Source organism: Paecilomyces variotii (assembly GCF_004022145.1).
Source record: "Paecilomyces variotii strain CBS 101075 chromosome Unknown C8Q69scaffold_4, whole genome shotgun sequence".
Lineage (NCBI taxonomy): Eukaryota > Fungi > Ascomycota > Eurotiomycetes > Eurotiales > Thermoascaceae > Paecilomyces > Paecilomyces variotii.
In genome coordinates, this window is record NW_021167143.1 from 348,975 (window position 1) to 376,289 (window position 27,315).

General features: G+C 50.1%; 9 protein-coding genes across 9 annotated transcripts; 6 read left to right on the forward strand and 3 right to left on the reverse strand.

Moving 5' to 3' along the window:
- Positions 1 to 165: 165 nt before the first annotated feature.
- Positions 166 to 3,843, reverse strand: C8Q69DRAFT_463499 (putative cleavage and polyadenylation specifity factor, 73 kDa subunit). Its single transcript, XM_028630374.1, has 5 exons — positions 3,365 to 3,843; positions 3,218 to 3,315; positions 1,720 to 2,866; positions 1,000 to 1,663; positions 166 to 929 (listed from the first exon to the last, which is right to left on the reverse strand). The coding sequence occupies exons 1-5, from the start codon at positions 3,515 to 3,517 to the stop codon at positions 349 to 351; spliced, it is 2,643 nt and encodes an 880-aa protein (XP_028485652.1). The 5' UTR covers positions 3,518 to 3,843; the 3' UTR covers positions 166 to 348.
- A 138-nt stretch (positions 3,844 to 3,981) lies between these two features.
- Positions 3,982 to 6,441, forward strand: C8Q69DRAFT_463502 (hypothetical protein). Its single transcript, XM_028630375.1, has 3 exons — positions 3,982 to 4,046; positions 4,101 to 5,279; positions 5,332 to 6,441. The coding sequence occupies exons 2-3, from the start codon at positions 4,235 to 4,237 to the stop codon at positions 5,970 to 5,972; spliced, it is 1,686 nt and encodes a 561-aa protein (XP_028485653.1). The 5' UTR covers positions 3,982 to 4,046; positions 4,101 to 4,234; the 3' UTR covers positions 5,973 to 6,441.
- Positions 6,442 to 7,912: 1,471 nt separating this feature from the next.
- On the forward strand, positions 7,913 to 10,613 carry C8Q69DRAFT_227937 (kinase-like domain-containing protein). Its single transcript, XM_028626361.1, has 6 exons — positions 7,913 to 8,960; positions 9,023 to 9,104; positions 9,180 to 9,527; positions 9,586 to 10,048; positions 10,102 to 10,189; positions 10,242 to 10,613. The coding sequence occupies exons 1-6, from the start codon at positions 8,148 to 8,150 to the stop codon at positions 10,437 to 10,439; spliced, it is 1,992 nt and encodes a 663-aa protein (XP_028485654.1). The 5' UTR covers positions 7,913 to 8,147; the 3' UTR covers positions 10,440 to 10,613.
- An 889-nt stretch (positions 10,614 to 11,502) lies between these two features.
- C8Q69DRAFT_463508 (hypothetical protein) lies at positions 11,503 to 12,640 on the forward strand. The gene is made up of 2 exons (XM_028630376.1): positions 11,503 to 12,079; positions 12,233 to 12,640. Exons 1-2 carry the CDS (start codon positions 11,825 to 11,827, stop codon positions 12,473 to 12,475), a joined length of 498 nt encoding a protein of 165 aa, XP_028485655.1. The 5' UTR covers positions 11,503 to 11,824; the 3' UTR covers positions 12,476 to 12,640.
- Positions 12,641 to 13,697: 1,057 nt separating this feature from the next.
- Positions 13,698 to 15,191, forward strand: C8Q69DRAFT_463509 (hypothetical protein). Its single transcript, XM_028630377.1, has one exon. The coding sequence runs from the start codon at positions 13,945 to 13,947 to the stop codon at positions 14,872 to 14,874; it is 930 nt and encodes a 309-aa protein (XP_028485656.1). The 5' UTR covers positions 13,698 to 13,944; the 3' UTR covers positions 14,875 to 15,191.
- A 126-nt stretch (positions 15,192 to 15,317) lies between these two features.
- C8Q69DRAFT_463511 (amidase family protein) lies at positions 15,318 to 17,630 on the forward strand. The gene is made up of 3 exons (XM_028630378.1): positions 15,318 to 15,624; positions 15,688 to 17,228; positions 17,331 to 17,630. Exons 2-3 carry the CDS (start codon positions 15,806 to 15,808, stop codon positions 17,486 to 17,488), a joined length of 1,581 nt encoding a protein of 526 aa, XP_028485657.1. The 5' UTR covers positions 15,318 to 15,624; positions 15,688 to 15,805; the 3' UTR covers positions 17,489 to 17,630.
- A 117-nt stretch (positions 17,631 to 17,747) lies between these two features.
- On the reverse strand, positions 17,748 to 19,570 carry C8Q69DRAFT_228082 (Tricarboxylate/iron carrier). The gene is made up of 4 exons (XM_028626363.1): positions 19,197 to 19,570; positions 18,876 to 19,009; positions 18,723 to 18,817; positions 17,748 to 18,661 (listed from the first exon to the last, which is right to left on the reverse strand). The coding sequence occupies exons 1-4, from the start codon at positions 19,298 to 19,300 to the stop codon at positions 17,981 to 17,983; spliced, it is 1,014 nt and encodes a 337-aa protein (XP_028485658.1). The 5' UTR covers positions 19,301 to 19,570; the 3' UTR covers positions 17,748 to 17,980.
- Positions 19,571 to 20,132: 562 nt separating this feature from the next.
- C8Q69DRAFT_228068 (S-adenosyl-L-methionine-dependent methyltransferase) lies at positions 20,133 to 22,383 on the forward strand. Its single transcript, XM_028626362.1, has 10 exons — positions 20,133 to 20,315; positions 20,398 to 20,432; positions 20,502 to 20,584; positions 20,637 to 20,801; positions 20,862 to 20,884; positions 20,951 to 20,988; positions 21,164 to 21,307; positions 21,360 to 21,609; positions 21,671 to 21,837; positions 21,912 to 22,383. The coding sequence occupies exons 1-10, from the start codon at positions 20,229 to 20,231 to the stop codon at positions 21,940 to 21,942; spliced, it is 1,023 nt and encodes a 340-aa protein (XP_028485659.1). The 5' UTR covers positions 20,133 to 20,228; the 3' UTR covers positions 21,943 to 22,383.
- A 704-nt stretch (positions 22,384 to 23,087) lies between these two features.
- Positions 23,088 to 25,618, reverse strand: C8Q69DRAFT_443753 (hypothetical protein; the record flags this gene model as incomplete). The annotated part of the gene is made up of 3 exons (XM_028628942.1): positions 23,088 to 23,274; positions 23,330 to 25,414; positions 25,593 to 25,618. The coding sequence occupies 3 exons, from the start codon at positions 25,616 to 25,618 to the stop codon at positions 23,088 to 23,090; spliced, it is 2,298 nt and encodes a 765-aa protein (XP_028485660.1).
- Between the last annotated feature and the right edge of the window lie 1,697 nt (positions 25,619 to 27,315).

Below are 27,315 nucleotides of genomic sequence, written 5' to 3' on the forward strand. Positions count from 1 at the left end.
GAGAGATGGTATCGAGTAATATCTCATTCTCATTGTTGTTTTACTCTTTGTATAGGAAAGCAGTAACTCTTTAAATACTCATCACTACTTGGGACTCTCGTACCATTTTCATAATTGAAGTATCGCCATAAGCAAAGAGAGGGAGAAGGCTAACGAGCCCATGCTACGGAGAAAATTGAAGTATTTTTTTTACCAGTACTCTTTTATATTATCAGAATCCGCCATAGAGGGTGAGGCCCTCATCATGAAAGCGACATTGGAAGAAGGAAAAGAAAGAAGCAGATTTCACATCAATAGTAATACAAAGAGTATTAAACCTTCCATGTATGATATCCATCCATTCGTCCATCAAGCCTTCGCACTGACTTCAACGCCTGCCTTAGTTTCATTCATGGAACCCTGTCCAGACCCGTTGGTTGTAGGAGCAGACGGTGGTCCCTCAGCCCACATGGGAGCGATGGTTTCTACCGCTCTCTCAATCACAACCCTCACTCTATCTCTCAATACGGCGTAGGAGCATTCGACATTTAGATCCTCCAGCCAGACACGAGCGACGTGCTTATCGACCTTGATCTCGATTCCGGGGAAGGGGATTCCGAGAGCATTTAGGCGAGCGAGCTCTGCTGCCTCGGCCTCAGCGACATCTTCAGCATCTTCTTCCTCTTCTTCCTCCTGTTCTTCCGCATTGGAGGCTGGAGTTTCAGTGCCGGGTTCGGTCTTAATGGCGCTAGGTGTCGACACGCCATCCTGGCTCTTTGCAGCGGACAGGTCTTTAGGGAGACGAGGACGTTCGATTGGGACAATGTCTGATCCGAACTGTGCTTCTAGCATCATCAAGAGGCGCCCAAAACGCTCTTCTGGGCCAAGATTCGAGTGTGGGTTCGGGGGAAGTGGAACATCATGGCTATGGTGGTTGTGCTTGCTGGACTCTGTGATCCGGAATGCCAGTTAGTCCTATCATGCGACAGTAGTTGGGAAGACAGTAGATCTGAAACATACGCTTTACGGAAGCAGGGCTGCTTTCGACTGTCAGAAGCACGGCCATAACTGCATCAGCTACCCCGTCGTTCATCATGTTACCCTCCCACTCCAGCTCGACCTCACGAGTGCGGGCCATATATCTGACAACCACGCAGCCCATCACAAGATATGCGTGGTCCTCTTCGTGAGGGATTTCCTCGTCAGCAGCCTCAACTTTCTCCAAGTGACCGTTTTTGCCGTTGATTGAATCGTCTCCGTTTTCCTTTTTAGCCAGCTCCTGGTGGCTGACACCGATCTCTTCTATCGCACCAAATGTGCCCTCAAGGGCCCATTTTATCAAATCCATGCTTGCTGAGCTAAGCGTGATGTGTTGCTTGCAGGTAATGGTCGTTGTTGTCAGGCCCGCATACTCGCGGAGGTCATCAGGCGCCATCAGCGACAGGTTGAATCCGTTCTGAACCAAGACCCCCGCCATCAGACGGCCATCATCTTGTTCTGATGGGGGAGTGATCTCCGCCAACTTGCCGACAACTTTGGCGACCTTGTCTTTTCGGAAAGGTATGCGTACTTCTTCACAGTTGGCAGGCGTGTAGATCTTAACCTTCACTGTCTTCTCGGAATTAAGACTGAGGAGTTTGGATTTAAGACGCATCATTTGGTGCTTCTCGCCATGTACCAGGATCTGGGATAGGATGTCAGTTCAAATTGCCCACGCATAGTAAAGGACAATATACATACTACAACAGGAGCAGCGACTTCTTCGATAAAATTCCGATTCTCCACGCCATCAACGTGTGCCGCGAAACTGATCTCATCAATGGTACATCTTCTCGGGATCATGACCTTCTGCTCCTGATCACCAGCAGTCGGGACTCGACCTCGGACAGGCAAGGCTGCCGTCCTGGACATGACTGCAGGGATCTGCTCCGGTTCATTGAGAAGTTGCTTAGCCATAGTTCCTTCAACGCTATAACCCGTCATAACAACCCCATTTCGTTCGCTAGGCGCCCATCTTTCCAAGAGCTCCCTACTTGTTCCGGTTTGGAGCATACCAGGAGAAGCTAGCATAACGCAACTACCGACGTCATCAAAACGCTCCAGACTTCTTAGACTGCGAACAAATTTGAAGTCCCAAGGCCCCGCGCTGACGCTCTTGTCGCCTCTGGCCTCCGCTTCTGCCATCCGCTGACGGAAAAGACGCTTGATGTTGTCGTTCATGGCACCAATGTAGGTCTGATAGACAACCATACAGCGACGTGCTGTGTTTCCAATATAGTAGATAGGGATCTTCTGGAGCTCTGGGTGCTTCTCCCAGTATTCATCCAAGATCAAAAGTAGTTCCTGTGCACGACCCAAAGCAAACACAGGCATGAGAACCCTGCCTCCTCGGTTCAAAACACCAGTGACTGTCTTCATAAGAGCTGCTTCACGCTCTAGTCGAGGAGGGTTCGATGAGATACCGAATGTCGATTCCGTAATGAGAACATCGATCTTAACGCCTCTGGGAACCTCTGCAGGTATCAGATGGCGGTCCTCTTCTCGAGAGTAGTCGCCAGTGAAAAGTATGTTGAGCCCAGCAATGGATACCAAAAACATAGCAGCACCGAGGACATGGCCAGCGGGGAAAGGAGTTACGCGGATACTGTTTATTGTGTGGGTCGTGTTGAAGTCAATTGTCTCGATTAGGGGCAGGGTCGACAGGTGATCGTGTTCTGTGTATAGTGTCGTCCGTTGGTCTGATGATGAAGATGTATTGCTGACTCGGACGTTGTCTTGGATAAGCCATTTGTAGATTGCTTTGGTTGCATGCGTCATGAAGACACGGCCTTTGAAGTTTGTCTTGCTCAAGACATAGGGGAGGGCAGAGGAGTGGTCGACGTGGAAACTGTAGTGATACAATACTCATACATTAGCTATTTCTGCAAGCGAATAGAATTGAAAGTCGCGACACATGAATGGATCAAGAGGTTGCGAGATGCTCGCAACCATACGAGAGGCTTTGACAGTAGGGCGTACGGGAGGACAAATATCCGATAATGTCAGACTGAAGATATTGTATTGTTTCTCTGATATACATGCAGTCAAGTATAAAGGGTGTGTGGTATGATCCTCTTCCAGCGGTGCTGCTCGAGTATGGGCTTTTATCCGCTCCGTATACAGCACACCAGGTAGACACTCCAGTGATATTATATCTGCGTGACAACAAGCTCGAATGAAAGAAAGAGATCGGACGTACTGGCTGATAAGGAGTATGTCAACTGTGCTGAGATCGAACTCGTCGAAGAATGGAAGAGAGGCAAAGCCTTCTTTTGCAGGGTGCATGCCAGCATCAAGCTATCGGTCGTTAGCACTGCAACGGAAACCAAGGAATACAAGGACAAACCATGACAGTTTTCCCCTTATATTGAATTATATGACAAGAACGGCCAACTTCATTTCCACCACCCAGACAATAGAAGGCTAGCTCATCTGAAGGGTCGACAGGCTCCTCGTCCACCGTGGCCGTCATGGCCGAGGCTTTCCGCTTTGCCGCCATGATAATCCAACACTGCGAAAATAGATGTCAAATCGAAAGAGCTGTCTTTTCTTGCGTCTGTATAGTATGTGGGGGCAAATAGATAGATGAACGAGTAAGTGAAAAGCTACAAGAGATTATAGCCAAGCTACCAGTATCGTAGCATGTCAGATGTGAATCGAGCGCGATCTCGATGTCAGCATCATGGGGTCAAAGAAGCCATTGGGAAGAGTTCAGCACATGTTGCACAATGTATCGTAACACCGCAAGCTTCTGCCGTCGTCCCAACTTGATATCAGTGACAAAGGCACAATCCAAACACAGTCCTGTTTCTCTTCTACTGTCCGTCCCCTTCGCTTCGCGCGGGCAAAGGCGAAGGACCGGCAGCTTACATAACTCAAAAATGCAACTCACGTGATCGCGGCGGCGCGCGCTTCTCTTGAGTCTGGTCGTCTTTGATCTTCCAAGCTCGCATCGCACCGTTGCGACCCATCGACCAGGCCTCTCCCATTCACTGTCCACCATTATCTACATAACCGGGCGATTCACTGTTAGCTCATCCTTCATTCAAATGCCTGACTAGACAGTTCTGAAATGGTTACAGCTGGCGGAGAAATACGGTTCGAGCTCTCCGCTCAGTTCTCAGGTCCTCGCGCGGGCACCTTGTCCTCACCTCGATAGGCGTATTCGGACCGGACAGCGAACAATAGATATTGACTCGAGGAGTCTTTGTTCATCATGGCGCAAACTCAGCCTCACCAGTTCCCTTCACAACCTTTCTCTCCTCCGGTGTCTACACCATCGCCAGGCGCCGCTTCGCCAGTGAACGGGGGCGCTGTTCCACCTCCTCAGAAACGACAACGGCTCTCGCCCATGCCTCAGTCGCAATCTCCATACGCCTCTCCGAGTTTTGGAACACTTCACCTTCCTCAGAACCCTGCCCCTATGATGAATGGAACAAATATGAACGGCATGACGCCGACACAGATGCCTTCACAAGCACCGCCTCCAGTGGGCTCGATGGGACCGCCTTCGCGGCCGGTCGAGAAGACGACGGATGCCGCTGAGCTCACAGATGTGATAGCGTCGTCCGGTATCGATATGAAAGAGGAAGAAGCCTTCCTTACTCAAGAATATGCGGCTCCCGGTGCGCAGGCGCAGCAGAGACCACAACCGCCGCCGCTGAATATGTCCTTTACCTCCCAGGCGTCCACGCCGGGTACGATGACCCCGTCAGCCAGCTTCACCGATCTCTCTCAACAGAAACCACCTAGTGCGCCGGACTCATTCTATGCTGGAGAGCCAGCAGCCCCGGTCCCTGCTCCGTTCAAGGATCCCAATGAACCGACGCGCGAAGACACACAGGCAGCTAGGCGGTCACAATATCACCTGCAGGATCCTTTTCTGCTTACGAAAGTTCTAGAGCAGAGGCTGCAGAAGCGCGGTTTTGAATTAGGTGTCCGTATACCAGCAGAAGGGTTGTTTCATCCCGTGCCTGGCCGGCCACAGCCAATCGAAGTTACGGGACCCGACGGGTCGTCTATTGTGCGTAAAGGCCAGACGATTTTGAACCAGGAGGGCGCACCTCTGGTGGACATCTTGACGCTCATGTCCTTGTCATGCGAAGAACGACTACGGACTGTGGTTGATTACTCCGCGACGCTGGCAAGGAGCCGGCGTAACCATTCCCACGGCATAATACCAACTGAATGGAAGGAACTGGCTGTACCTGTTGGGGCGGACGATGAGAACGCGGTCGGCCCGAAAGCTGCCTCTCTCAAACGTACGGTACATCCGAAACCATCATAGCGTAATGATGCTAACAAGATCTACAGGTTCTCATCCAGAAAGTACAGACACCGTTACTAACCCACTCGCGGAAAAATACCGGAAGTTCATGGATAAGGATGTGTCGGTTGAGGAGATCCGTGCATCCAAGCGGGCCAAGCGCAGTGCAAGCGCCATCCTAGGAGATAGTAGCAGAGCAGGTTCGGTGGATGTTCTGGCCTCAGGAGCAGCTACACCCACGGGTGAAAAGACGCCATCGTTTGATAAGAAGGGATTAACCAAGAAAGAAGCGAAGAAGCAGTTGGATGCTCGAGCTAGCGAAGCTCAACAGCACCAACAGTCCATTGAAACTGCCCGAATGGCTACCAACAACATGCTGTCGGGTAACCCCTTTGGCAGAAAGAAGACATATTCATGGCTCAACAAAGGCCCATCTGCGGGCAGCGGGTTTTCTACTCCACGGACGCAGCCAGCAACGCCTGGCGCTGGGGGCGACAAGGGCAGCCGGTCCGGTGATACGGGCGCAGCGACTGCCACCAAGCGGCTTGGGGACTGGCGGGAAGACAAGGAAAAAGGCGCAGGTATCCAAGTGCGGGATATCCTGTTCATGCTGGAACTGGACGGGCGAGGTACGCGGCACGTCCAAAAGGCCTACTCAAAGGATGTCAAAGAGGATCGACTCGAGTAATCGATCCAGCAGGATTTTAATATATTTCTTTTACCTGGATTTTATGTGTTGTCTCTGAGAGGCAGCGGCGCTCAAGAGTGCCGCTTGCTGAATTTCGCATGGCTGCTGCGTGGGATCATGGTTTGAGGCGTTGCGGCAGACTGTTTGTCAGGGACCATCATCTTTGTTCTTCCTTATGGTCTGTATATTTTCCACGGCGGTCGGCGCCCAGTTTCTTCGTGCGGAATCTCTTTTACTTTTTTTTTGAGTATGGCGAGAAGATCCCTCCGGATGGATGTCGGTCAGCGCAGCCCAGGAGATCCTGGTTCTGCTGCCATTTGAGGGGTTTTCGGGTCGACATTATGAGTCGATGATACGAGTTACACTGCGCTTCCTGTAGCGAAACAGGTATACCCTACTCTACGGTCTACGGAATATCTACTAGCTATGACTATTGGTAGTCCGATAATTGGAGAGCATATCGACATCAAGTTCAACTGTGGTCATGTATAGACCCGGATGGGGATCGTAGTAATCCGACATTTTTGTCGCATCTCTTTAAGGTACGATACTTGCCAGCGTGAAAGAGTCCTTAACCGCATAGCTGCTACCGTGTAAAGATGAATTTGATCTCTCCGAAGTGCTACGGGCCGCTTTTGAAGTCCGCGGCGGGGGGATACGAGCGATATCGGGAATGGTGCCACGCACGCAGCTTGGAAGCGCAATTTCAGGGACGTCTTGGGACAAGTCGATATAGTGGAACAAAGTCCTTGATGATTCTTTATTCCTCCAGAGTGTCGACGATATGTGATCACGAAGCGTGATCAAGATCCAGCTAGTGCTGATTTGACACTTTGCTCCATGTAGCAATGACGGGGATTATCATACATACCATGTGGCTGAGAGAGCACGACCCTTTTGTGACCATGTTAGGAACATTCTTTCGAATGCCTTGGAGATCACAGATCGAGGAATGGATTATTGCAGCCATCAAAAGAAAAAAAAAAAAAAGAAAAGGAGTCGCGCAAATGATGTGAGAAAACGGTTCCAGCCTCGTCTGACCGCGGCGTCGTCCGTATGGGAACGATGGCGATGCAAGATGGAGGGACTGACTTTTTCTAATAATTAAAAGACTTCATTTGTTCTTGTCGGCTGCAGCGCCAGTGGGCGCAAGGGGACTTTTTCTTGTCCGGAGGGGTTCGGGGCATGACATCGACCCTCTTGAAATTCAAGAGTCGCGGTGACGTTGCCACCGACGGCGGTTTCTTTTCGAATAATGGTTCCTGTCTGTAACTATCCAGAGAATTCTTTGCCAGAGAACAACAACACTACCTCATCGCGCAGAGAGTAGAAGAGTATCTAGAGCAGAGCAGGAGAGCGTGTACCATAGACTCGTTTCTTAGTGGTATGGCGCGGTGTACAGAGCCCCCCAGGGCACAGTGAGCAGCCCCGTCTGCCCAAGTCTCATCCTCAAATCTCTCGCGGAGTCTGGACCGCAAGTAGAGAGCGTCTCCGTTAGTCACTATTTGTATGGTAACTAGTCAATATGGCCTCGGGAAGATCGCCCTTTTCCCCCAGCCCAGAGGACGAAGGAAATCGATGAAATGGAAGGCAGCTGAGGCGTAGATCAACGTGGTGACGGTGTCTGTGTGTTCTGATATCCTCGTAGCCGAACGAAACCACAGTCAGCGGCGTCGCCCCGTCCCCCATCCTATCCCATCGCATCCTATCGTCTCCATCCCCATCATCCGCGAGCGCCTCGTTTAGTCTTCTTTCCCCCGGCTGCTTCTTCCATCTTTCGTTGCAACGTCGTTCATCCCGTACACGTCCTCGAGCATCGCTTCTTGATCCTGTGTTTCCTGATCAGATGCCTCCTTCACGGTCAATGGTGGTTCCATTCATCATCTCGGCCCGCTGAAGGAAACGAGACTGGTTGAACGCCGACCGATCGATTATTACCTCGTCATCCGGACGTCTCCCACGTTTCCACTGCCCAGAAGAACCCCTCGATCGCATCCCTGAACACCTCAAAAACCCGTCGTGAAGACGAGTCTTGTCTCGACGGGCAATTCTCCCTCTCGGAAGTCGCCTCGTGCTGGTGGCTGACTCGCTCCGCGCAACTCACCTCCGTCTTTCGTCCCTCCACAACCTCAGCCTTCGTCGCTCGTCCAGACGCCCAGGTCTGACAGTCCCGTCATGTCGACTCCGTCGACAGCCACTGCGACACATCCTTCGCATCATCAACATTATGGGTATCCGCATCACCAAGCATCATACCAGGCCAACGGTTCATACCCTTCAGCTACGACAACAACAGGGACTTCTCGCCTAGCCAACCCGTACACATATCCCGCCAACACGCCAACTACAACCCTTCCCTATCCTCAATCGAAGCCTCCAGTACCCTCCACGACGGGGACCATGTCCTCTTATCCAAATAACAACGCTCCGACCACTGTTCGGGTCCCCCGGAGGAAGAAGCCCGACTGGGGCGAGTTCTATAAGAACGGGTTGCCAAAGGAGGTGATCGTCATCGATGACACTCCTACTCCTGAGCCGCATGAGGAAGACCCCTATCCGCCGGCCGGCCCTTCTACAGCCACGGCCACGGGTGGGATGACCGTTCAGCCCGCAGGTAAGAAAAGACGGACTGGTGTCGAGACCGCGTATGATCTGGGGTACTACGATCGCCCGTCGTTCTCGATCAACCCCCAGCACTACGGAGAGGATTCATCTGGAACATCCATCTCCACTGATCGAACCACCTCTCTGCACACTACGGCACCCACATCGCTTGGATCTCATGGCAGTTCAGGCGCGAGCAACGGTGTGGTTTATGAAGATGCGAATGTGGGCCAGAAGCGAAAGCGGGTGACCACACGAAAGTCTGCTCGCGACGAGCAAAAGCGCCGGGAACTCGAGACGGCTGGAGATGCGTTCCTCAACTACATACCTCCAAAGAAGCCACCTATCAAAGCGAAGGACGTGCCAGTTCCGGTAGTCCGCGACGTAAGTGACCAGATTAATCATCGCGAGGACTCACGACCGATCATGCTAATGCGCCTGTACAGTACACCTATTCAAAGCACCAAAAAGTTGATGATGACGATGGTCACTACATTGTGACGCCGGATACGGATTTGACGGATAGATGTAAGCTACCCCGTAATTCAGTGGGCATCGAAATACTGCATGCCATGGGGAAAGAGCTAACAGCATCTTTTACAGATTCGATTATCAGGCTGCTCGGCCAGGGAACATTTGGCAAAGTGGTCGAGGCCTACGATAAGCAAAAGAAGACTCGATGCGCAGTCAAGATTATCCGCTCGGTACAGAAATACCGAGACGCATCCAGGATCGAGCTTCGAGTTTTGTCGACATTGTCTTCGAATGACAAGACCAACCGTAACAAATGTATTCACTTGCGAGACTGCTTCGATTTCCGAAACCATATCTGCATCGTCACGGATCTCTTGGGACAGAGTGTCTTTGATTTCTTGAAAGGCAACGGTTTCGTCCCATTCCCTAGCAGTCAGATCCAGAACTTCGCTCGACAACTATTTACCAGCGTGGCTTGTAAGTTGCAATGACAGCCAGAATCGTTTCCGGTGGCTCCAGACTGACAAATATGCAGTTCTTCATGACCTGAACCTGATCCACACAGACTTGAAACCGGAGAACATTCTGCTTGTGAACAACGCGTACCAGACATTCACGTATAACAGAACCATCCCCTCGTCCTCTCACACCACTTCAAGGAACGCCCGACAAAGACGTGTACTGCTGGACAGTGAGATCCGCCTCATCGATTTCGGATCCGCGACCTTTGACGATGAATACCATTCCTCAGTCGTCTCCACCAGGCATTACCGTGCGCCTGAGATCATACTGAATCTGGGATGGAGCTTTCCTTGTGATATCTGGAGTATCGGTTGTATTCTCGTGGAGTTCTTCACTGGGGATGCTCTCTTCCAGACCCATGATAATCTCGAGCATCTTGCTATGATGGAGGCCGTCTGCGGAGGCAAGATCGATACTAAACTTGTCAAGCAAGTCCAGCAGGGCGGACGAGGCAACAGCCAGAATCAAGCGGCCAAGTAAGTTGCGCATGATTTCCGTTCGCTTTTCGCGTCGATACTGACATTTCCAGATATTTCAACCGCAATAAGCTTGACTATCCGAACGAGGAGACGACGAGGCAATCACGGAAGTATGTGAAGGCCATGAAACAGCTTTCGGTAAGTTGCCTGTCGTTCACGATTGGCTTGTTCAATTACTAACGTCATCTAGGAATTCATTCCATCGAATACGCCTTTTAACAGACAATTCCTCGACCTCCTCCAGCGGATTTTTGTATATGACCCCAAGAACCGCATCACTGCCAAGCAGGCTCTCAAGCATCCGTGGTTCAAAGAAACTATCATCGATGATGGCACGGAGGCGTTGCGCATTGGTCAACAACTGCAACGCAACGCCCAGCGAGGTTAGATATGATTTGGCCTCGCTGGTCCATCATTTCATATCATACACATTATGTTTATTCCGGCTATCTAATTTGTGACGGCAACAATTTCCGCTTGCAGTGATGTTCCCGGTTACTGTTCCGTCTGCGGAGGTAGCATTATGTATACCTATCGATAGAGAGTTTCTGGATATCGAGCTATATTCCAGCAAGAGTGCTACTGTCTGTGCTGCTGCTGATGACGTTTATGGATGGATCGTGTGGGAAGCTACTGTGTTGCACCACAGTAAGGACGGTAATACTGGAATGCTGGAGCAGGCGATATGGACTGGCGTGTGGGGGGCACTGCTCGCGATGGTGGGTGTAATGGGACATGGTTTTCTTCTTCTTTTTCGCAAAGTACAAAGAAAACAAAAGGAGCGGGGTCTTGAAGTTTCCAAGACCTCAAAACTGGCGTGGATTTAGGGTGTGGATTGATTGCTCTTTATTTTACCCATCTCTGCAGCACTGTTGTTGTTTTTTTCCCTTTCTTTTTCACTTTTATGCCCTACTCGTTGTCTACTTCTATATTTACGGGTTCGGCGATTACGATATGGTACAGGTTGTTACATTCTTGCATAGTACTTTTTGCCAGTGTTCTCCTCGAATCAAATGTTCGAGGCAGAAGCCATGGTTCAGATGGTTAATGTTATTTTCGGACTTGCGTCTGCATATGTTGGGCTTCGTCTTGAAGATGAGCCTTGCTGATTTGACTATCACATCCTGGTCCTCCAACAGTATGATTTTGGCTGTCTTCTAGTTCTATTACTATTCCAGATGACCCGGAGATTGTTATCTGTTCTCCATATGCTACCTATATAGATGAGCCCTGTCTTTCCAGGAGTCTGCATGCTGCTTTAGAAGGTCATTCGCTGAGCACTCTAGGTGTACCTGAGAAGGTGCCTGTGCCTGAAACCGTGATGCTAGTTTTAAAAGAATGCGCATTTCCATGATGAATTGCCCATCGCATGAGGCATTGACGTCACAAAAGAGAATTTGATCTCCTATGCCAGGAAGCTACGATGGGTATAAATAACAATTATTTCGACTATTGCTTCTCTTATACTATGAACATGTAAAAAGCTGATCTAGGTAGCGATTATCATTCTGATTAACCTTCGGGAAGTTGAAGTCGCCGTGGAACTGGCTGAATAAGCACCACCACGATCGATCGATCACTCACAGAATTGGGTTGTCAATTAACTTCAACCCTCTGATACATATTCTCAGGTTCTGGGTATGCGAATAAGAGTATACACTCGAATCCATGATCTTCCAGATTTTTTCATCCACTCACTAGTAACAACACATACCTAAACCTTTTCTGATTCCTTGATTAACCCCAGTACTACCTAGGTAGTTAACCACAACAATGGTAGTCATCTACGTCTCAACCACTCACCCCGTCAATCCGCCCGAAAAAGCCAGTGATATTCTCACGCACGATGAAATATGGGCCGCTCTAGTGGCCAAAGCGCGCCATCCAGAAGAATTCGTCGCGGCGATCGAGACGTCGCGCATCGTCAGGGAAGATGCGACCGGGTTGACGAGAGCGGTCCTCTTCAAGGGCGAGTTGGGTAAGGGAGGAGAAGTCGAGGAGGAGATTAAGTATTTTGGGAAGATGAAGGTGGGTTTTCTTTCCTCTTTTCTTTTATTATATTTATTTATCTCGGCGTCTGCCTCGATAGATGACAAGAGACGGCGCATCTCTTGCCATGTAACAATAGTAAAGAAAGAAAGGACTTGGGGCAACTAACAATGTATACTATTGATATCACAGATCGATTTCGCAGTTCCTAAAACAGGACAATTCGTGCAGAACATCATCTCTGTCTCATCTAGCGGTGCGCCGGAAGAGTTATTCTTGACCTTCACTTTCCACTGGCCGCATCCTGATGTGGTGGAGGGAAGTGAGGAGGCTAAGAAGCTGGAGGAGAAGTACTGGGCGATGAGCAGACAGGTTGTTCCGCATACCATTGAGACTGCAAGGAAGATGAAGGCTGAAGGGAGGTTGGGGTTATGAGTTGATTAGGTAGTTGCTTGGTTATGTTATGGGGGAGGTTGAGCGTTGCGACTGTTACTTAGCATGAGCAAAGTACAGTATATATGGAGTAGGTTAATTAATTATTACGTCGATAATTCAGCCCTACAAGGGCAGTAGTACTGTACTAGTAACTGCACCGCAGATAAAACCGGTGCAGAGAGATCAGCGCACCGCCCCTACTTATATCTCTACTCCAGGATCCGGCCCGTTTATTGTTTCCGTTTTCTGATACTCACCGTGGTGGAGAGAGAAGCTTAATTGATATTCCCTGCAGGGATCTAAACAAAGAAAAGACTGGAGCCGGAAAAGATATTTCGCTTGAAGTGCCGGCAGTTTCGCGCAACTGTAATAATGCCAACTAACTAACTAGCTATTCCAATACGATATCACACTTAATATTTCTAAAATATCTATTAGAGATATAAAAGAGAACCAAGAAGAAATATTTTATCTTTAAAACAGACCCAAAAAGGGATCTCGGAGTGACGAAGCGTGACGACTCAATCTAGCGCGCTCTCAGCCACTACTTACGCTTGCGCGCTAAGAAACTTGCAGTCTTACGTGGACGAGCTCGGTATCCACTGCGCTTATATAGTCTCTGGAATAAAGTTATTTTTGGGCTTTCCGGACAAGAAGGAAAAAAAAAAGTAATGAATGAATGAATAGTGGCGATGATTTTTGATTCGACTGGAGTAGATTTTGGTTTTGGTTTTAGTTTTGGCGACTATTAAGGACCATGAGGATCCGGATCGAGCATCGGTAAGATAGTATAATATGTACTTGGTCACTGTATTTATTATATTCGCTAATTTAGATACTCTTACCGTTTATAATGACTATAAAGAGCCAAACCAACACGATGTAGATCTCCTAAGCTATTCGCAATAAAAATGCACTTCTGTTCCTGCAGACAAGCCGATCGATTATCCCCCTCAGCCAATACCTACTTATCCCAGCCGGCTCTCTCCGTTGGCGATACAGCCCAAGTCCGCGTAGTCTCTCAGGAACCAACCATTAGTTACAAGGATTGGATTCGTCATCCGGCAGTGCCAATTAATGGACACGGGGGGCGCATGCGTTTCCTTAATTTAGTAGTCGACAACAGTTGGAGGTGTTTCCCCAAGGTAAAGTTCTGGATGAGCTAGTGCTGTGGTCTAGACAGAAGATCTCTTCTAGCTTACTTACTTACTACCATACAAGGCTTTTTAATTCATAGTGCCACTGATTCCGTATTCATCCCACTTTGTCTCTGTCTTTGATCTTCTTGTTTTTGATGCCTATAAGGCGGTGAGCTGTTGTCTTATGTGTTGTATGAGTTGACAGGGTTGTCTTTGTTTATCCTGTCTTTCGCTTTTACACCTCACACTCGCTTCTCAGAGCTCACACAAATACTTTTACCATCATCGATTTTCATTTAAAAAAGTCCTGTTACTGTGAAATCTATCAGAATGCATAAGGAAAAGTTGGCTGTTATCCTGGCTTTGGCTGCCATTATCATGGCATGGCCTTTTCGTCTCCCAATCTCTCTGCAGCCTGTTGTGGAACTGTCTCTTCCAGGAGTGGGCCACGTCCTGTCTGAAGGACAGAATCACAAAATCCAACACGTCAAAAGAGACGCCGAGAAAGATGCCCATCACGGTGTTATTCTTTCAAAGCTCATAGAGATTCGCGCCGAGACTGATACCACGACTGATACTACCTCAGCAACTACAGACACTGCGACAACTGCGACATCGACCTCAGACACTGCAACTACTACGTCTGATACGACCGCTACCTCTACTACCACATCTGAGACATCGTCCACTACTGCGTCGACTGCCTCTTCTACCACCGCGACCACTACAAGCAGCACGTCCACATCAGCATCAAGTACTACCACCGCATCCACATCGTCCAGCACGGCAACGACCACTTCCTCCAGTACATCTTCCACTACATCATCTACTTCCTCCTGTGCCCCCTCGGCAACAAGCAGTTCCTGTGTAGCTCTCAGAAAATTCAATCATGACGGCATCGTCCGTGCAATCGCCGTCTTCTGCTCACTGGCTGGTGTCGGCCTCATTTTTATCCTCTGGCGCTACATCAAGAGGAGAAAAGAGCAGAATCGTCAAAAGCAAAACCGGATCAGCCAGAACAGCGACAATTCGACTGCCTCGACGGAGTTTCTGACCGGTGAAGGAAGGGTCATGTCGCCCGCGGATAAGCAGCGGTACAGGGAGTCACTCATGTTTATGGATCAGCGGTCGTCGACTGCTTTCGACTCGCGACGCAATAGTAGAAATATCCTAGTTGTCTCACCGCTGGCAAAAGAAGAGTCTACGGATCCCGCGAATACGGACATTGCGCTGGAGCCGATGCGTCCTGCTCACATTTAAAAGGAGTCTGAAGGAGTTGGGTTGGATGCTTACGATGAACGTTTACGGACTTCACCGATAGCGAGGGCAGAGTCTAAGGACACATGAATCACGGATACCGCACTGGAGCGAATGCCCTGCGCATATTCAAGGAGTTCGAGGAGTTGGATCGGATTGTGATTTTCCCCCGGTTGATGCTAATGGAATGTTCTGGGATGGATGCATCTGAGAATGATGAACGTTTATGGGCGTATGTATGAGTACAAATTTTCCATCAAATCCTCTTCTTGTATGTATGTGTTGAGATCAAAAATCATGATTCTATTTTTACTCTTCGGTCCTAAGTATGCGAGTCCTAGTACATACATGATACTTAAGTACGGCGGAGTTGCATATGCATGAATAAACAAGTCCACCACACATTGTCGAATCCTTTAGCACGGAAGCAGAATCTGAATTGCTTGCGTGACTCTAGGTCTAGAGGGAGATTTGATCCCATATTTACCATATCTCTAGCATATAAAGAATCCAGTAGGTTTGATCCAATTCCATGCGGGAACCTGGTGTCACGGATGATTGTCTTCTTTGTACACCGACAGACATTATGCGCGTACTTTTGAGTAGTCTGATCGGACCACAGTGATATTATCTCGGCGAACACCAGCTGACTTACCCCGCGATAAACGATATCAAGAACCATGAAGCCCGATAAATGGCTTCCCTGTGTGAGATACATTGCACGTTGTAATTGGAAAATATTCGACCGGAAAGGTAAATAGAACTATATTCCCTTGTGTACCTGGATATAGACTTGCTAATTGAGAAGTTACGTAGTTACCTACCTACCTACTAGCAGATGCCTAACTGCATGCTCGACATAATCACCACATAACGTGCATCACACACAAAACACACATCTATAGAAGACAATATCCCTGAATCAATTGAATCAATGGACACCACTACAAACCCACCATTTACCATGAACGAACTGACCATATCCCGCTTCCACTCGGCCCTCCTCGCCGGCTCAACAACCTGCGAAGCACTCACTTCATTCTATCTCTCCCAAATAGCTAAATATGACAAAACCCTCCGGTCCATAATCACCATCAATCCGCAAGCGCTGGAAGAAGCACGTCGCAAAGATGCGCGATTTGCCGCGACCAAAGCTTTTGCTACAGACCCTGACGATCCGGATGTGCAATTGAAATTGCACTTACCACCCCTCTTCTGCGTCCCTATCGTCCTCAAAGACACCTACGCCACAACATCCATGCCTACAACAGCGGGCTCGATCTCTCTCCGCACCCTGCGCACCAAGGAAGATGCATTTGTCGTCCAGCGTCTCCGCGCCGCAGGAGCGATTATCCTTGCGAAAGCGAATCTTCATGAATTCTCCCTTCAGGGCATCACGATCAGTTCTCTCGGCGGACAGACGCTGAATCCATATGATAGCACACGCACGCCCGGGGGCTCGTCGGGCGGTACGGCCGTCGCGCTTGCTGCGAATATGGCCCTGGTTGGATGTGGTGGTGACACGATGAATTCGCTACGTAGCCCCGCGTCGGCGTGTGGTGTGGTTGGGTTCAGGCCGTCGAGGGGCCAGATTTCGAAGCGTGGGACGGTGCCAGTGACGATGGCGCAGGATGTGCTTGGTCCTATGGCGAGGGCGGTGGAGGATGTGAGGGTTCTTTTTGAGGTTATGAGAGGGCAAGATGTGGAGGATCAAGTCACGGTGGATGAGAGGAGGGAGAATGAAACTAGATCTCCTCCTTCGGGCCCAGAGACGTCTAGTATCAATGCTCTCCGCGGACATGATCATAAGATCAGGATCGGAGTCCTGGATAATTACTTCGATGACGACACCAATCAAGATCAGGAGATATCCATCGTGAACGAAACGATCCAATCTGCACTGAAGAAAAGCCATGATTTCGCAGACCTCATCCATCTCTCCGTTCCGGAATTCGATACACACACCCTCCTCTCGACGGTAGATGTGCAATCATACGAATTCCGCACCGCAATTGACTCCTTCTTACAATCAGATATCATAATCCCCGGGTCGACGCATCGATCCCTCGCTTCTATTGCTGCTAGTGGGGAGTTCATGCGCGAAGCGATGACGCCGCCGTTCTTCGAATCGTTGCAAACGGATGTATTCAACACTTCGAGTCCGGAGTATAAAGAGCGATTAGGGAGGATTGAGGCTCTGAAGCGGAAATTACAGGAGTGCTTTGAGAAGAATCGACTCGATGCATTAGTGTATCCGCATCAGAGAAGGTTGGTGGTGAGAGTGGGAGAGACGGTGCAGAGTGGTAGGAATGGGATTCTGGCTGCTTTGACGGGTACGCCGGCCATTTGTGTTCCTGGTACGTTTTGTTGTTTTTCTGTTTTGGAAATGTGATGGCTTGGATCAAGGAAGAGGTTGGGAGGGAGGAGGGGGAAAGATAATAAGCTGACGACGACTCAAGCTGGTTTTAGTTCACCGACAGAAACAGCCCCTTTGGGAATCCCTATTGGTATTGAATTATTGGGTCGGCCGTGGAAGGACTTTGAGCTGCTCGATATTGCGGAAAGGTTCGAGGGCGTTCTGCAGGCGCGGAGGGAGCCCGTTCTTGAGACAGTTTGAGGCGGGGTAGGTAGGTATACAGACATGATAACTGCTCATTGCGATAGAATGGACAAGGATTGTTGTGAACACAGAGGGAGATAGTATGTGTTGTGATATATTCCAGATGATCAATGACGTTTTGATAATTATGGACAGTCTATCTAGACTCTAGTAAAGCTTCTATTCATCAAGAACAGGAGAGGTCTAATTGACGACCGCTGCTGCAGGAAGAAGTAAGGTAGAAATAACTCGACGCTAATGCCTCCCCGAAATGCGTGGGAAAAGAGACCGTTTTTATGAAATAGAGAAAGGGCGCAACCGTCCTTCTCGACTTGACGAGACTAGCACATCTCGAAGACATTGCTCCTATCAAGCCATACTGAGCTTTCCCGCCTGATCTATGATTCACTGATTTATTCTAGTGAGGTGCATAGAATCGCGTGGGCGGGGCCTCTGCTTCGACCCCATGCCCTACTGGTGAGATCTTCACTCGGCGACGGAATGTCGAGATTACATTCCACGGTTGAATTCAACCTTGCCATCTTGACCGCCCCGGCCCCAGAACTCCGGCTCCAAGCTATCAGCACTCACCGCTTGGCGCTGTGGGAATGCTCCGAGGGCCAGCGGAAGGGCGAAGAGAGAAGTGGTCAGGATCAGGCCGAGGTTGACGGGCAGAACCAGACGGGGTCGAGACTTGAGCCAGTCCATCTTCTCAAGCTTCACAAGAATCAAAGGTGGAATCACCATGATGGGAGTCGCGTTCAGCACACGGCTAATAGCAGTCTCACCGACCGCCAACGTAGCGGCCTTCTTGCTCTTCCCGAGACTCTGCAACCCTTCGCCGGTGATCTCACGTTTCTTCTTCTCCTCCTCAGAGAGAACAGGATAGACGTCAATTCCTCGTCGGATTTCCTCACCCCGCATCAAGAAGACGTTGAGAGCACTGGCGCTGGAGACGGCGGCAAACGGCACCAAACGGCTCAGGATCAACTTCGTGTTGGGGGAAACGCTTTTCAATCGGGGAACAAGTGCGTTCAGACCAAGTGCCACCGAGCAGGATGCGGAGACAGCCATGCAGTAGGACTTGGCCATCTGGGAGACGGAGAGCGGCGTGGATTTGTTGGCATTGGAGCTGTTGATGGCCACGTTGAGCGACTGGTTGGCAATCTGCCACAGGAGCGTGCCAGTAGTCTAGCTGCTAATCAGAAACCAATCCTTCCCATGATCATCTCTATCTGTCTGCCAGTCATACCTTCAGCCCAGGCGTGAGCATTCCCGCGGTGACAACCAAATTGGACAAGACGAAGCAGGACATGCGGAAGGGAAGGAAAACAGGTTCGCTGGTATCTGCGTCAATACATCAGTACAGTCCATCCAAATGAGAAGAGATATCAGCCGGTCTCACCAGGATGAAGTGTCGAATCCAGCACCTTCTTGGCCTGCCACAACTCCGGGGTCATTGATGGAATCTCGCCCTGCTTGTAGGAGGTCACCAGCTTCTTCGCCTGCTCCAGACCGGATGAGGATACGAAAAGCATCCTGCGCAAAGCATCATTAGCATCTGCAGTAACAATTGACCGTGTTTGCAATCAGAGAGAAGCCCTGCCGTGTCAGAGCAGACTCAGCTGCACCATCCTCAAGAGGAACTGGACCAGCCCAGCCCCTCATCGTCTCTTCTGCGCGACTCCCCTACCCAATACCAAATTGAATGTTCAATCCAACTCACCGAGGATCCGAAATATCGGCGGCCTGCCTCACGCGACCCCAGTAGGTACTGAGATCATACTGGGATGCGGGGAGCTCCCGATTGCCGGGGAGCGAAGAGGACATGTTCCAGGAGAACGCAGTCTGAAACCCACAGGAGACGAGAGAGTCGAGTTGGCAACTGATCCCGCAAGGCTGATTGTGGGAATCGAATCACTCTTCCAGACTGGTTACTGGGACCAAAGAGTCATCCACACGCTGACAAAAAAAATTGCCCGTCGCTATCGGAGGCGGTGAAGGGGATTGCTGATAAGCCGGTTTGGGACTAGCGCTCTCTCCCCAGATCTATCGGACATCCGAATAATGCGCGCACCCGATTGGCCGGTGACCGAGCTCAATCTTTCATGAGTCAGTGTTGGCGAGTCCGAGTCGTCATGAAGATAACTATCTGATCTAGGGTCGATGGAGGCTTGGCGGCCATCACTGCTGCTCACCGGATGGACCCTTTGTTTGCGCGATGGGGTGGACACGAAGATCGTCGGGGGAAGCAGGACAGATTGATTAATTGATTGATGGATGGATGGATGGATGGATGAATGAATGGATCAGATATGGTTGCTTTGTATCGACGATGATCTATGTCTATCAAGAACGCCTGAGGCCGCCTCTAGCATCCCGGGAACCGTCCAGCTGGAATAAGACGGGGAGGATCTCCTGCACGTGACCGCCACCAGCTCTGCAGAAATCGCCGAGAGACTCCGCCGCCGTTGCTCTCCGCGCTGTCCAGCCAATCAGATGCCCGGCACACGCCGTCCCTGGGGCTTTCTCGGCGCCGGCGCTGCACCTTGCCGGATGCGGGCATGAGGGGAAAAGCTTCCCATCCCAGACGAAATACACCTTAGTTACCCGGTCTGACGGGTCCGGTACTTCGCTTGCAATTTACTGCATACTCCTAAAAAGCAATCATCCCACCATCTCCTGGTCTTCGTATCGCAGCTGTCTGTCGCACAGGCATATCGCGCTATAACAATTGCCCGATGAGCGATGCTCGTCGATGGGCAGACGATCGTCGATGGCTGAACACACGGGCCCGGACCCAGGCGATGATCCGTTCTACCAGACGATAGAGGTCGATACGCAGGTCCGTAACCACGCGTTGATGCTGTTCACTCCCCTTCATACGAGGCAAAGAAATAATGGGTCTCTCCCTTTTCCTTTTTTAGGTAACGGGTACCGATAGCACATACGAGGATGAACTGTAATGAGATTCTATCCCGATGATCAGCAGCAGCAGCAGCAGAACAGTAGAAAGCTAACAGTTGCTCAGATCAAGTTGTACGAAATCCGTCACCTCCATTCGAGACTACCGGCAAGAGCATGGCAGACGCTACCACTCATACCACGACGGCAGTGAGTCTCCTTGATGACCATATGGGTCAACGGTATCTAATTGCAACGAAAGGGTATCTTCTGCCTAATGATGAGGCCGAAGCGCAGCGATTAGACATGATGCACGAGATGATGTTGTTCATGATGGGCCAGCGGCTCTTTCTCGCGCCTATCGCGGATAACCCCCAACAAGTTTTGGATCTAGGGACGGGGACGGGTATTTGGGCACTTGATTTTGGTGAGTCGCGGATCGTATCAGTCAAAAGAAGGGAATGCTGACCCCAATTGCACTATCTAGCCGACCGGTATCCGAATGCAGAAGTACATCTCTCCTTCGAAGATCTATGGACGAATTGGCGTAGCATGCTGAACGATTTTATTTTCTAGGTCACTGGTACCGATCTCAGTCCAATCCAACCGTCATAGTAAGTAGCCTCAGTTTCCAGGATCTCTCGACAGCCTGGTTGGATCCTTCCACTATAATGTCTGCTTTTTGGGAGTGTGAGCGCGCTCGATCAATCTTAGCCTTCGTGGCGACTTCTCACCAGCATACTTCCCATCCCCATATATAGTCGCTAATAAGATGGACATAATCAGTAGCGGCCCTCCAAACGTTCACTTCATCGTGGATGATATGGAAGATGAATGGGCTTTCCCCGAGCAGCAGAAATTCGACTTTATCCATGCTCGTTTCCTCGCGCTGGGTATCAAAGACTTTCCCAAGCTTCTCACAGAGTGCTTTAAGTAAGAACTCCGGATCACCTCCCAAAGAAAACTAAATTACTAACGTACCTAGCAATACGATCCCGGGCGGATGGGTCGAATTCCAAGATTGGGACCTGAACATGTATTCACAGGACGGTTCGACCACGGGAACATCAATCGAACAATACTACAATATCGGCATCAGAGCTTATGAGAAAACAGGGCACGTCGTGAGCCCTGGCCCGCACCTGGAGCAATGGTTCCACGAGGCAGGATTTACCGAAATTCACGTCCAGAAGTACCTGCTCCCCATGGGACCATGGCCCAAGGAAGAACACCTAGTCAGTCATCACAATATATATCCCTTATCTCCCTCGACCCATATCTGACCCCGAAGTCCAGAAATCCCTAGGAATGTGGAACCTATTACAAGCCTCGACTGGTTTCGAGGCTAGCGCCCTCGCAGTATTGACGAGATACGAAAACTGGACCCCCGCTGACGTCGTCCATCTGGCAGAAAAAGCAAAGTTAGATGCTAGAGACCGGAACATACATGCTTTATTTGATTTGTACGTCACACACACACAACCCTCCCACTTAATATTTTCAATCCATTCAATTAACCAGATCCACCTACCACCAGCTACGTTGTATATGGGAGAAGGCCATTATGAGCTTTTTTTTCTTCTACCTTTTACGATAACGACACATTCTCAACCCCGCAAACCTCAGACGAGGAGCGGATCCGATACGGGAGGCGTTTTGTCAAAAAAGAAAGATTACTCAAACGATTATTTCTTTTGCATTCATTCATTCAATTCCTCATCAGCGCAGAGGGGGAAATATGAAATGCAATTCATGACATGACCAGAATAAAGGGACAACAACACAGTCAATAGTTAGTCCCCATCGCATTACGTGATCAATCTTGGCCGCTTCTGCTACGGTCTAGATTTTGGAGATACCTTTTACTTCGACACTTATGAAGAAGAAGAAAGCTTCTAAGTGCTTTGATGCACTCTATTGACATGATACATGGTACTAGCTAGTATGTATATACATAATATACCATCGTCATGAGGATCCTCGTTTCGATTTAATGTGACCATATTGGTAAAGTATATCATGTATCTTGGCCCTCTATATTGAGTATTGCTGGTGTAATTACAGTCCGGCTTATCAGGTCACCACGGTCATCATTCATTTTACTAGGGTAGGATCATGGATAGCGAAACACAAGCGTAAGGTAAGTGAAATTATATATTATCGTAACTGTCTACCGAGGTCTGCTGATCTCTAGTCATCCTGGGGAACACTCTCCAAATGGCGCAGGCGAAAAGCGAAGAGCTAAGAAACGCAGAATTAACTTCCATCGTGAGGGGATTTATTGTATGTGATCACCCGAAGCGCGGAAAAGGGGTCCAGGTGTACATGAGGTAGTAGATACAACAAGGAGGTGTCCATATATGGGAGACATGTGTCTCGGGGGCTCAGAAAAGGGAATCGCTATGGAACAGAAGTAGTGGTTACAGTAGCCCTATAATAGACGGGCGATGATGTAGGCATGAGGGTATACAGCCGTGCCACGAAATAACAAAGACAGGCTTTTGGGTATCCAAATGACAAGTCAACAGGAAACATAAGAAAAGAGTCTCCTCCCCGTATGTCGTTGGATATATCCGTAGGTCGAGGAGTACAGGCAATATAACAAACGACAAAGACCATCACGGCGGTATGCATAATATATGTAAAGAAGCTGGACGTATTCATGCATCAGATGAGGCTAGGAACGAAAGGAAAAAAAGGGATCGTATCGCTATCATCGATATCGGAAAGACTTATGTGCCAGGGGTGACGTCGGCGCATGGGCCGTCCCAGCTAACGGGTCTCGCAGTCGGCCTCCCCTCATGGGGGTTTGTGAGCAGTAGACACAGATGTACACAGGAGGCAGGTTTGCTCGCTCCAAGCCCACACATTTAGTGTGCAGCCAGTGATTGCAGGACTCGCTGGAATAAGTTAGCCTATGCACTAGATTTTATGGGTGTCCTTCGCAGGGCGTACCATTGGATCATGAGATGTCCACCGTTGTCCATCGAGTTACATATACATCTGGTGCTATTGCTGGGATTGCTTTGCCTGTCGGTGCTTGGCGTCGCAATATCGGGGTCGGTGACGGTCGTCGGCGAGTTACCTGAATCGGCAATGTTGAGATCCAGTCGTGCTCCGAAATGGGGAGGAGACGAACGGAGATGTGCAATGGTATTGGATGTCCGTGTGAGGCCAGAAGGGTATCCGACGACAGAATTCCTTGATCTATTTCTTCCTTTGAGGACTTGCCTCAGTGCGTGCTGTGCATCTCCGTCATCTTCATTCTGGTCTGGAAGGCTGTCCGACGTGGCAGATGTACCACGAGAGAAATCAGCATTGACAGGCATCGACAATCTTCGTGGTGTTTGAGCAGCCCAATCCTCCAACGACGGTCGTGGAGCTCGCCTTAAACCCCTAGAAGAATTGGCCCAAGGCGACTGCCGTCCGGAATGCGAGACTGTCGCACTAGAATATGATGATCCCTTTGAATGAGGTCTTGAAGTAGAACTAGCCCGGCTGAGTTTCGACTTCGAATCCGAGAATAGACTGTGGCTGATGGGGTATTCAGCGGATTCGCATTCGCTCTCTGTGGCAGAGCCGTCAAGGTCCATTCCGCTCAGAGGATCGGTTAGACCCGTTGAGGATTCATCAACCACCTGCATCTCAGTCTTTGCCCTCCCATCCTTCCCAATCTTCAGGACAAGCGACTGGGAGCGAGTTGGAAGGGTGGCGGAGTTAGCACGAGGCAGACTTTGGCGCAGGGACTTGACTGGTGAGGTGCGTCCTTTTGATGGCGTCTTTCGAATCCCGGTGGTCGATGCCAACACTCCTGACGACATCTGGTTCTGTTGCCTGTTATGGCTTGAGACTGCGGTGTGGGTTAAGCTCCTGGTCAGTCCCGGTCGGACACCACTAGGTGTCCAGTCATCGTCCTCCTCATCTGAGAACGATCCAGGCATCCGCAGGCTTCTAGAGCGATGCAGTTCTTCCCTCTTGGATTCTTCAGTCTGGTGGTGATAAGGCTGGCGTTGCGATTCCCGTTGTACAGATCTCGGATCCACCCTAGTTTGTAGATGTCCAAAACGTCGAGCCGGGGAGCTCAGAAACATGGCAGGGTCTTCGGCTTTGGTAACGGGAACACGGGGAGATGTGGAAAACGGTGCTGGGAACAATGCTGCGTCTGCGGTAGTCGTCCCTCTGAGGCCAAAGCTGGTGTCTCCGAACTCAGGCAGGTCGAGTGAGCCTTGGATCGTGGGTAACTGAGGAATTTGCTGATCGTGTGAGACTGTATTGCTTGGACCGAATGCTGCCCCCGTAGTAGGACCGAATATGTCATTGCTACTCCCCGGCAATCCGATGCTTTCTCCCTGGTTTTCAGACTCTTGGTCCCAGAAGAGTTTGTGCTGAGGAAAGAAGGGAGAAGCCGACTGGTCGATCGAGGCAAATTGAAACAGGTCAGGAGAACCCTGGATATTCGAGAATAGTTGAGGGGACGCTCCGATCAGCCGACTGGGTGTCTCTAGATGACTACCTCCCATGCTGACAGTAGAGAGCTTTCTTGAACTGTTCTGAAAGGCCTGGGCCGTCCCATTATTGTCATACTCCGTACCCTTCCTCCTCGAAGTACTGGTTGGCGGCGGCGTCTGCATCGAAGCGGCGGACTTCGCCGACTCGACAGTCCCGGGACCCTCCTCGTTACCCCATATGTCCGGCTTTGAAGAAAGACGCAGTCTTCGTGCAGTTCCTGTGCCTTCTGACGCCCTCGCTCTCTCCGAACCTGGAGCTATGTGTTCGCTAGTCGACCCAAAATCCCGATTCGTATCTCGCTCAGAGAATCCGCTCTGAGCCTTCAATTGGTTCGAAGGTGTGCTCAATCCAAATCTCTGGGGTGTCTTGAATAGTTCCGGGCTCGAGGCATACGGGTCGGATGTGTCCCAGGTCACACGAGGATCGTAGAAACTGGACTCGAGTTTGGGCGTTTGGAAGGCAGAATCACCGAAGCTGGTGAACCTGGGTGTCCGCGTCGGTGTCTGAGGTTCACCATTCGGATAGTTGAAGCTGAACATATTTGCAAGCTTCGTTAGTATCATCTTGCAGAGGTAAAACAAGGAGTGAGGAGGTAGGAGAATGGAAAGACTGGCCAGGAGGATGGCGACAGTTCAGACTGTCCCCGCCAGGTCAAAGAAGGGACAGGACAAAGGGCCTGCGGAGTCAAGCACTTAGATACCGAACATACCTGTGAACCGGACGATCCCAATTCATATCAGCGAAAGAGTTCTCCCAGCAACCACGCAAGTCGAGCTGCCAAGCAGAAGAGACACAGTGCCGTGGAGACGCTTCCGACGTCAGGAATGTTCGATGGCGAGTGATATGTACCTGGTGCGGGAGAGAAGCAATGGCCACGAGGCCAAGCAGGCAACAGGGCCGGTCGACAACCCAAGCAGGCAATTCAGCAGCCCGTCGACCTAGTGCATGTCCTTTTTTTTTTTTTGACTTCTGCTTGAGGACACAGGGAGGATGGAGGCTCAAAGGATAGGATGGAAGAGCAGAGCGGCCCCTGCCCAGGGAGGAAGAATAGTCGATGGAGGTGCTGCCTGCCTAGTGGTTTAAACTTGCGGAGATGCTGATGCTCAGATGATCATAGGTAGTCTAGTGTTACTGCAGCGAAGGGAACAAATAAAGACAGAATGATAATATGTTGGTCGTTCGTCGTCTTGCGTCCAGTGTTTTTCTTTTTCTCTGTTTGTAACAACAATTTTCCTCTTCTTTTTTTTTGCTCTCCGCAGATCCACCGCCTTGACTCTTCTGAGGTCTAGGATGGTATGGTTGGTATAATTGATCGGTGCTGTCTTGTCACACCCAGCCCAGGTTCCTCCACTGACCACTGAGCCCACTTGAACAAGACTGCGCGACACCAGCTGGTCTTTTCCGCAATTGGCACACAATGTGCGATTGCGGGCTGTCTACGAGGGATCGAGCCCGACGGCGGAAACGATGCGTTAAGGTGAGCCACTCGAGGAATGATGCTGTGTGGGCTGAGTTAGTCAACTACTAACTAATTCTAATAATTATTATTCTGTTATTAAGTAACTAGATCCAGCTCCCCCGCTCTCGCCCGAATGGTGCGACCTTCAGTTAAAGGGAAGCTAGCTAACCGCCGACCCGGACAGCAAAAAAATGAGGGATGGAACTATCTATGTGATGTGTGATAGTTGATAATAACTGGCTTCGATGGCTCGGGATTCTTCTCCTAGCAGCTCCAACAGTCTTCCGCCAGAATGATGGAGTGCCCTGCTACTTTGCTGCCGGACATCGAGGAGAGCTGCTCAGCTAGTTCGGCCCGTCTTAATTATATCCTGATGCTTACCCATGGATCCAGCTCCGAACAGGTACGGCCCCAAGCTCTCTTGGTTTGACTACCCGCCCTGCGCCGCCGCAATTTCCGTGGATCCTCGTTCCGAACTGAGCCAGGCTGAGATCAAATTGGAAGCTCCTGCATTGGCTCTCACTGCCAAGGCACATAGACTGCCTGTGGCTGGCTCGACCGCCCGGGAAATGGCCCAACCGTGAGCAGGGACGGCTATCAAGGAGGACATGAGGCTGCAACAGTGATCTTGAGTATCATGTCTCTTCCTGGTCGCAAAAGAAGGCCGCAGAGCCGATCTTCCCAGGATGAGAACAGTTCCCCCGCAGGTCTAACTCCCTCTCGAGTCTCGACCCGCTTCATCATCGTACAGTAGATATCTTTTGGTGTTTCACGGCGCCGACTTCTCAAAACATGCGGATCTGCTGAAAATCCGGTGCTCAGATTGCTGTGGGGAGCCCCATCGTTGAAGGAGTAACAGCGGCCTCCAATTGGTACCCGTATCTACTGGCAGAAAAAAAGATCTTCGAACGATGTTAGGATACAGTCCTGCGTCACTGTCACTAGGTCGTAACCCCTCGAGGGGTTTAAAGTA

Bases quoted from the DNA above. Each gene is read 5' to 3' on its own strand.
- C8Q69DRAFT_463499 (XM_028630374.1), bottom strand. From the start codon at position 3,517: ATGGCGGCAAAGCGGAAAGCCTCGGCCATGACGGCCACGGTGGACGAG. The intron at 3,316-3,364 runs GTTTGTCCTTGT...AACGACCGATAG, and splicing joins ATAAGGGGAAAACTGTCATG to CTTGATGCTGGCATGCACCC. The intron at 2,867-3,217 runs GTACGTCCGATC...GTATCACTACAG, and splicing joins GACATACTCCTTATCAGCCA to TTTCCACGTCGACCACTCCT.
- C8Q69DRAFT_463511 (XM_028630378.1), top strand. From the start codon at position 15,806: ATGGACACCACTACAAACCCACCATTTACCATGAACGAACTGACCATA. The intron at 17,229-17,330 runs GTACGTTTTGTT...CGACGACTCAAG, and splicing joins GCCGGCCATTTGTGTTCCTG to CTGGTTTTAGTTCACCGACA.
- C8Q69DRAFT_228068 (XM_028626362.1), top strand. From the start codon at position 20,229: ATGGGCAGACGATCGTCGATGGCTGAACACACGGGCCCGGACCCAGGC. The intron at 21,610-21,670 runs GTCAGTCATCAC...CCCGAAGTCCAG, and splicing joins GGCCCAAGGAAGAACACCTA to AAATCCCTAGGAATGTGGAA. The intron at 21,838-21,911 runs GTACGTCACACA...ACCTACCACCAG, and splicing joins ATACATGCTTTATTTGATTT to CTACGTTGTATATGGGAGAA.
- C8Q69DRAFT_228082 (XM_028626363.1), bottom strand. From the start codon at position 19,300: ATGTCCTCTTCGCTCCCCGGCAATCGGGAGCTCCCCGCATCCCAGTAT. The intron at 18,818-18,875 runs GTGAGACCGGCT...GTATTGACGCAG, and splicing joins GGATTCGACACTTCATCCTG to ATACCAGCGAACCTGTTTTC. The intron at 18,662-18,722 runs GTATGACTGGCA...ATTAGCAGCTAG, and splicing joins TGCTCACGCCTGGGCTGAAG to ACTACTGGCACGCTCCTGTG.
- C8Q69DRAFT_227937 (XM_028626361.1), top strand. From the start codon at position 8,148: ATGTCGACTCCGTCGACAGCCACTGCGACACATCCTTCGCATCATCAA. The intron at 9,105-9,179 runs GTAAGCTACCCC...CATCTTTTACAG, and splicing joins TACGGATTTGACGGATAGAT to ATTCGATTATCAGGCTGCTC. The intron at 10,049-10,101 runs GTAAGTTGCGCA...TGACATTTCCAG, and splicing joins AGCCAGAATCAAGCGGCCAA to ATATTTCAACCGCAATAAGC.
- C8Q69DRAFT_463508 (XM_028630376.1), top strand. From the start codon at position 11,825: ATGGTAGTCATCTACGTCTCAACCACTCACCCCGTCAATCCGCCCGAA. The intron at 12,080-12,232 runs GTGGGTTTTCTT...TTGATATCACAG, and splicing joins AGTATTTTGGGAAGATGAAG to ATCGATTTCGCAGTTCCTAA.
- C8Q69DRAFT_463509 (XM_028630377.1), top strand. From the start codon at position 13,945: ATGCATAAGGAAAAGTTGGCTGTTATCCTGGCTTTGGCTGCCATTATC.
- C8Q69DRAFT_463502 (XM_028630375.1), top strand. From the start codon at position 4,235: ATGGCGCAAACTCAGCCTCACCAGTTCCCTTCACAACCTTTCTCTCCT. The intron at 5,280-5,331 runs GTACGGTACATC...CAAGATCTACAG, and splicing joins GAAAGCTGCCTCTCTCAAAC to GTTCTCATCCAGAAAGTACA.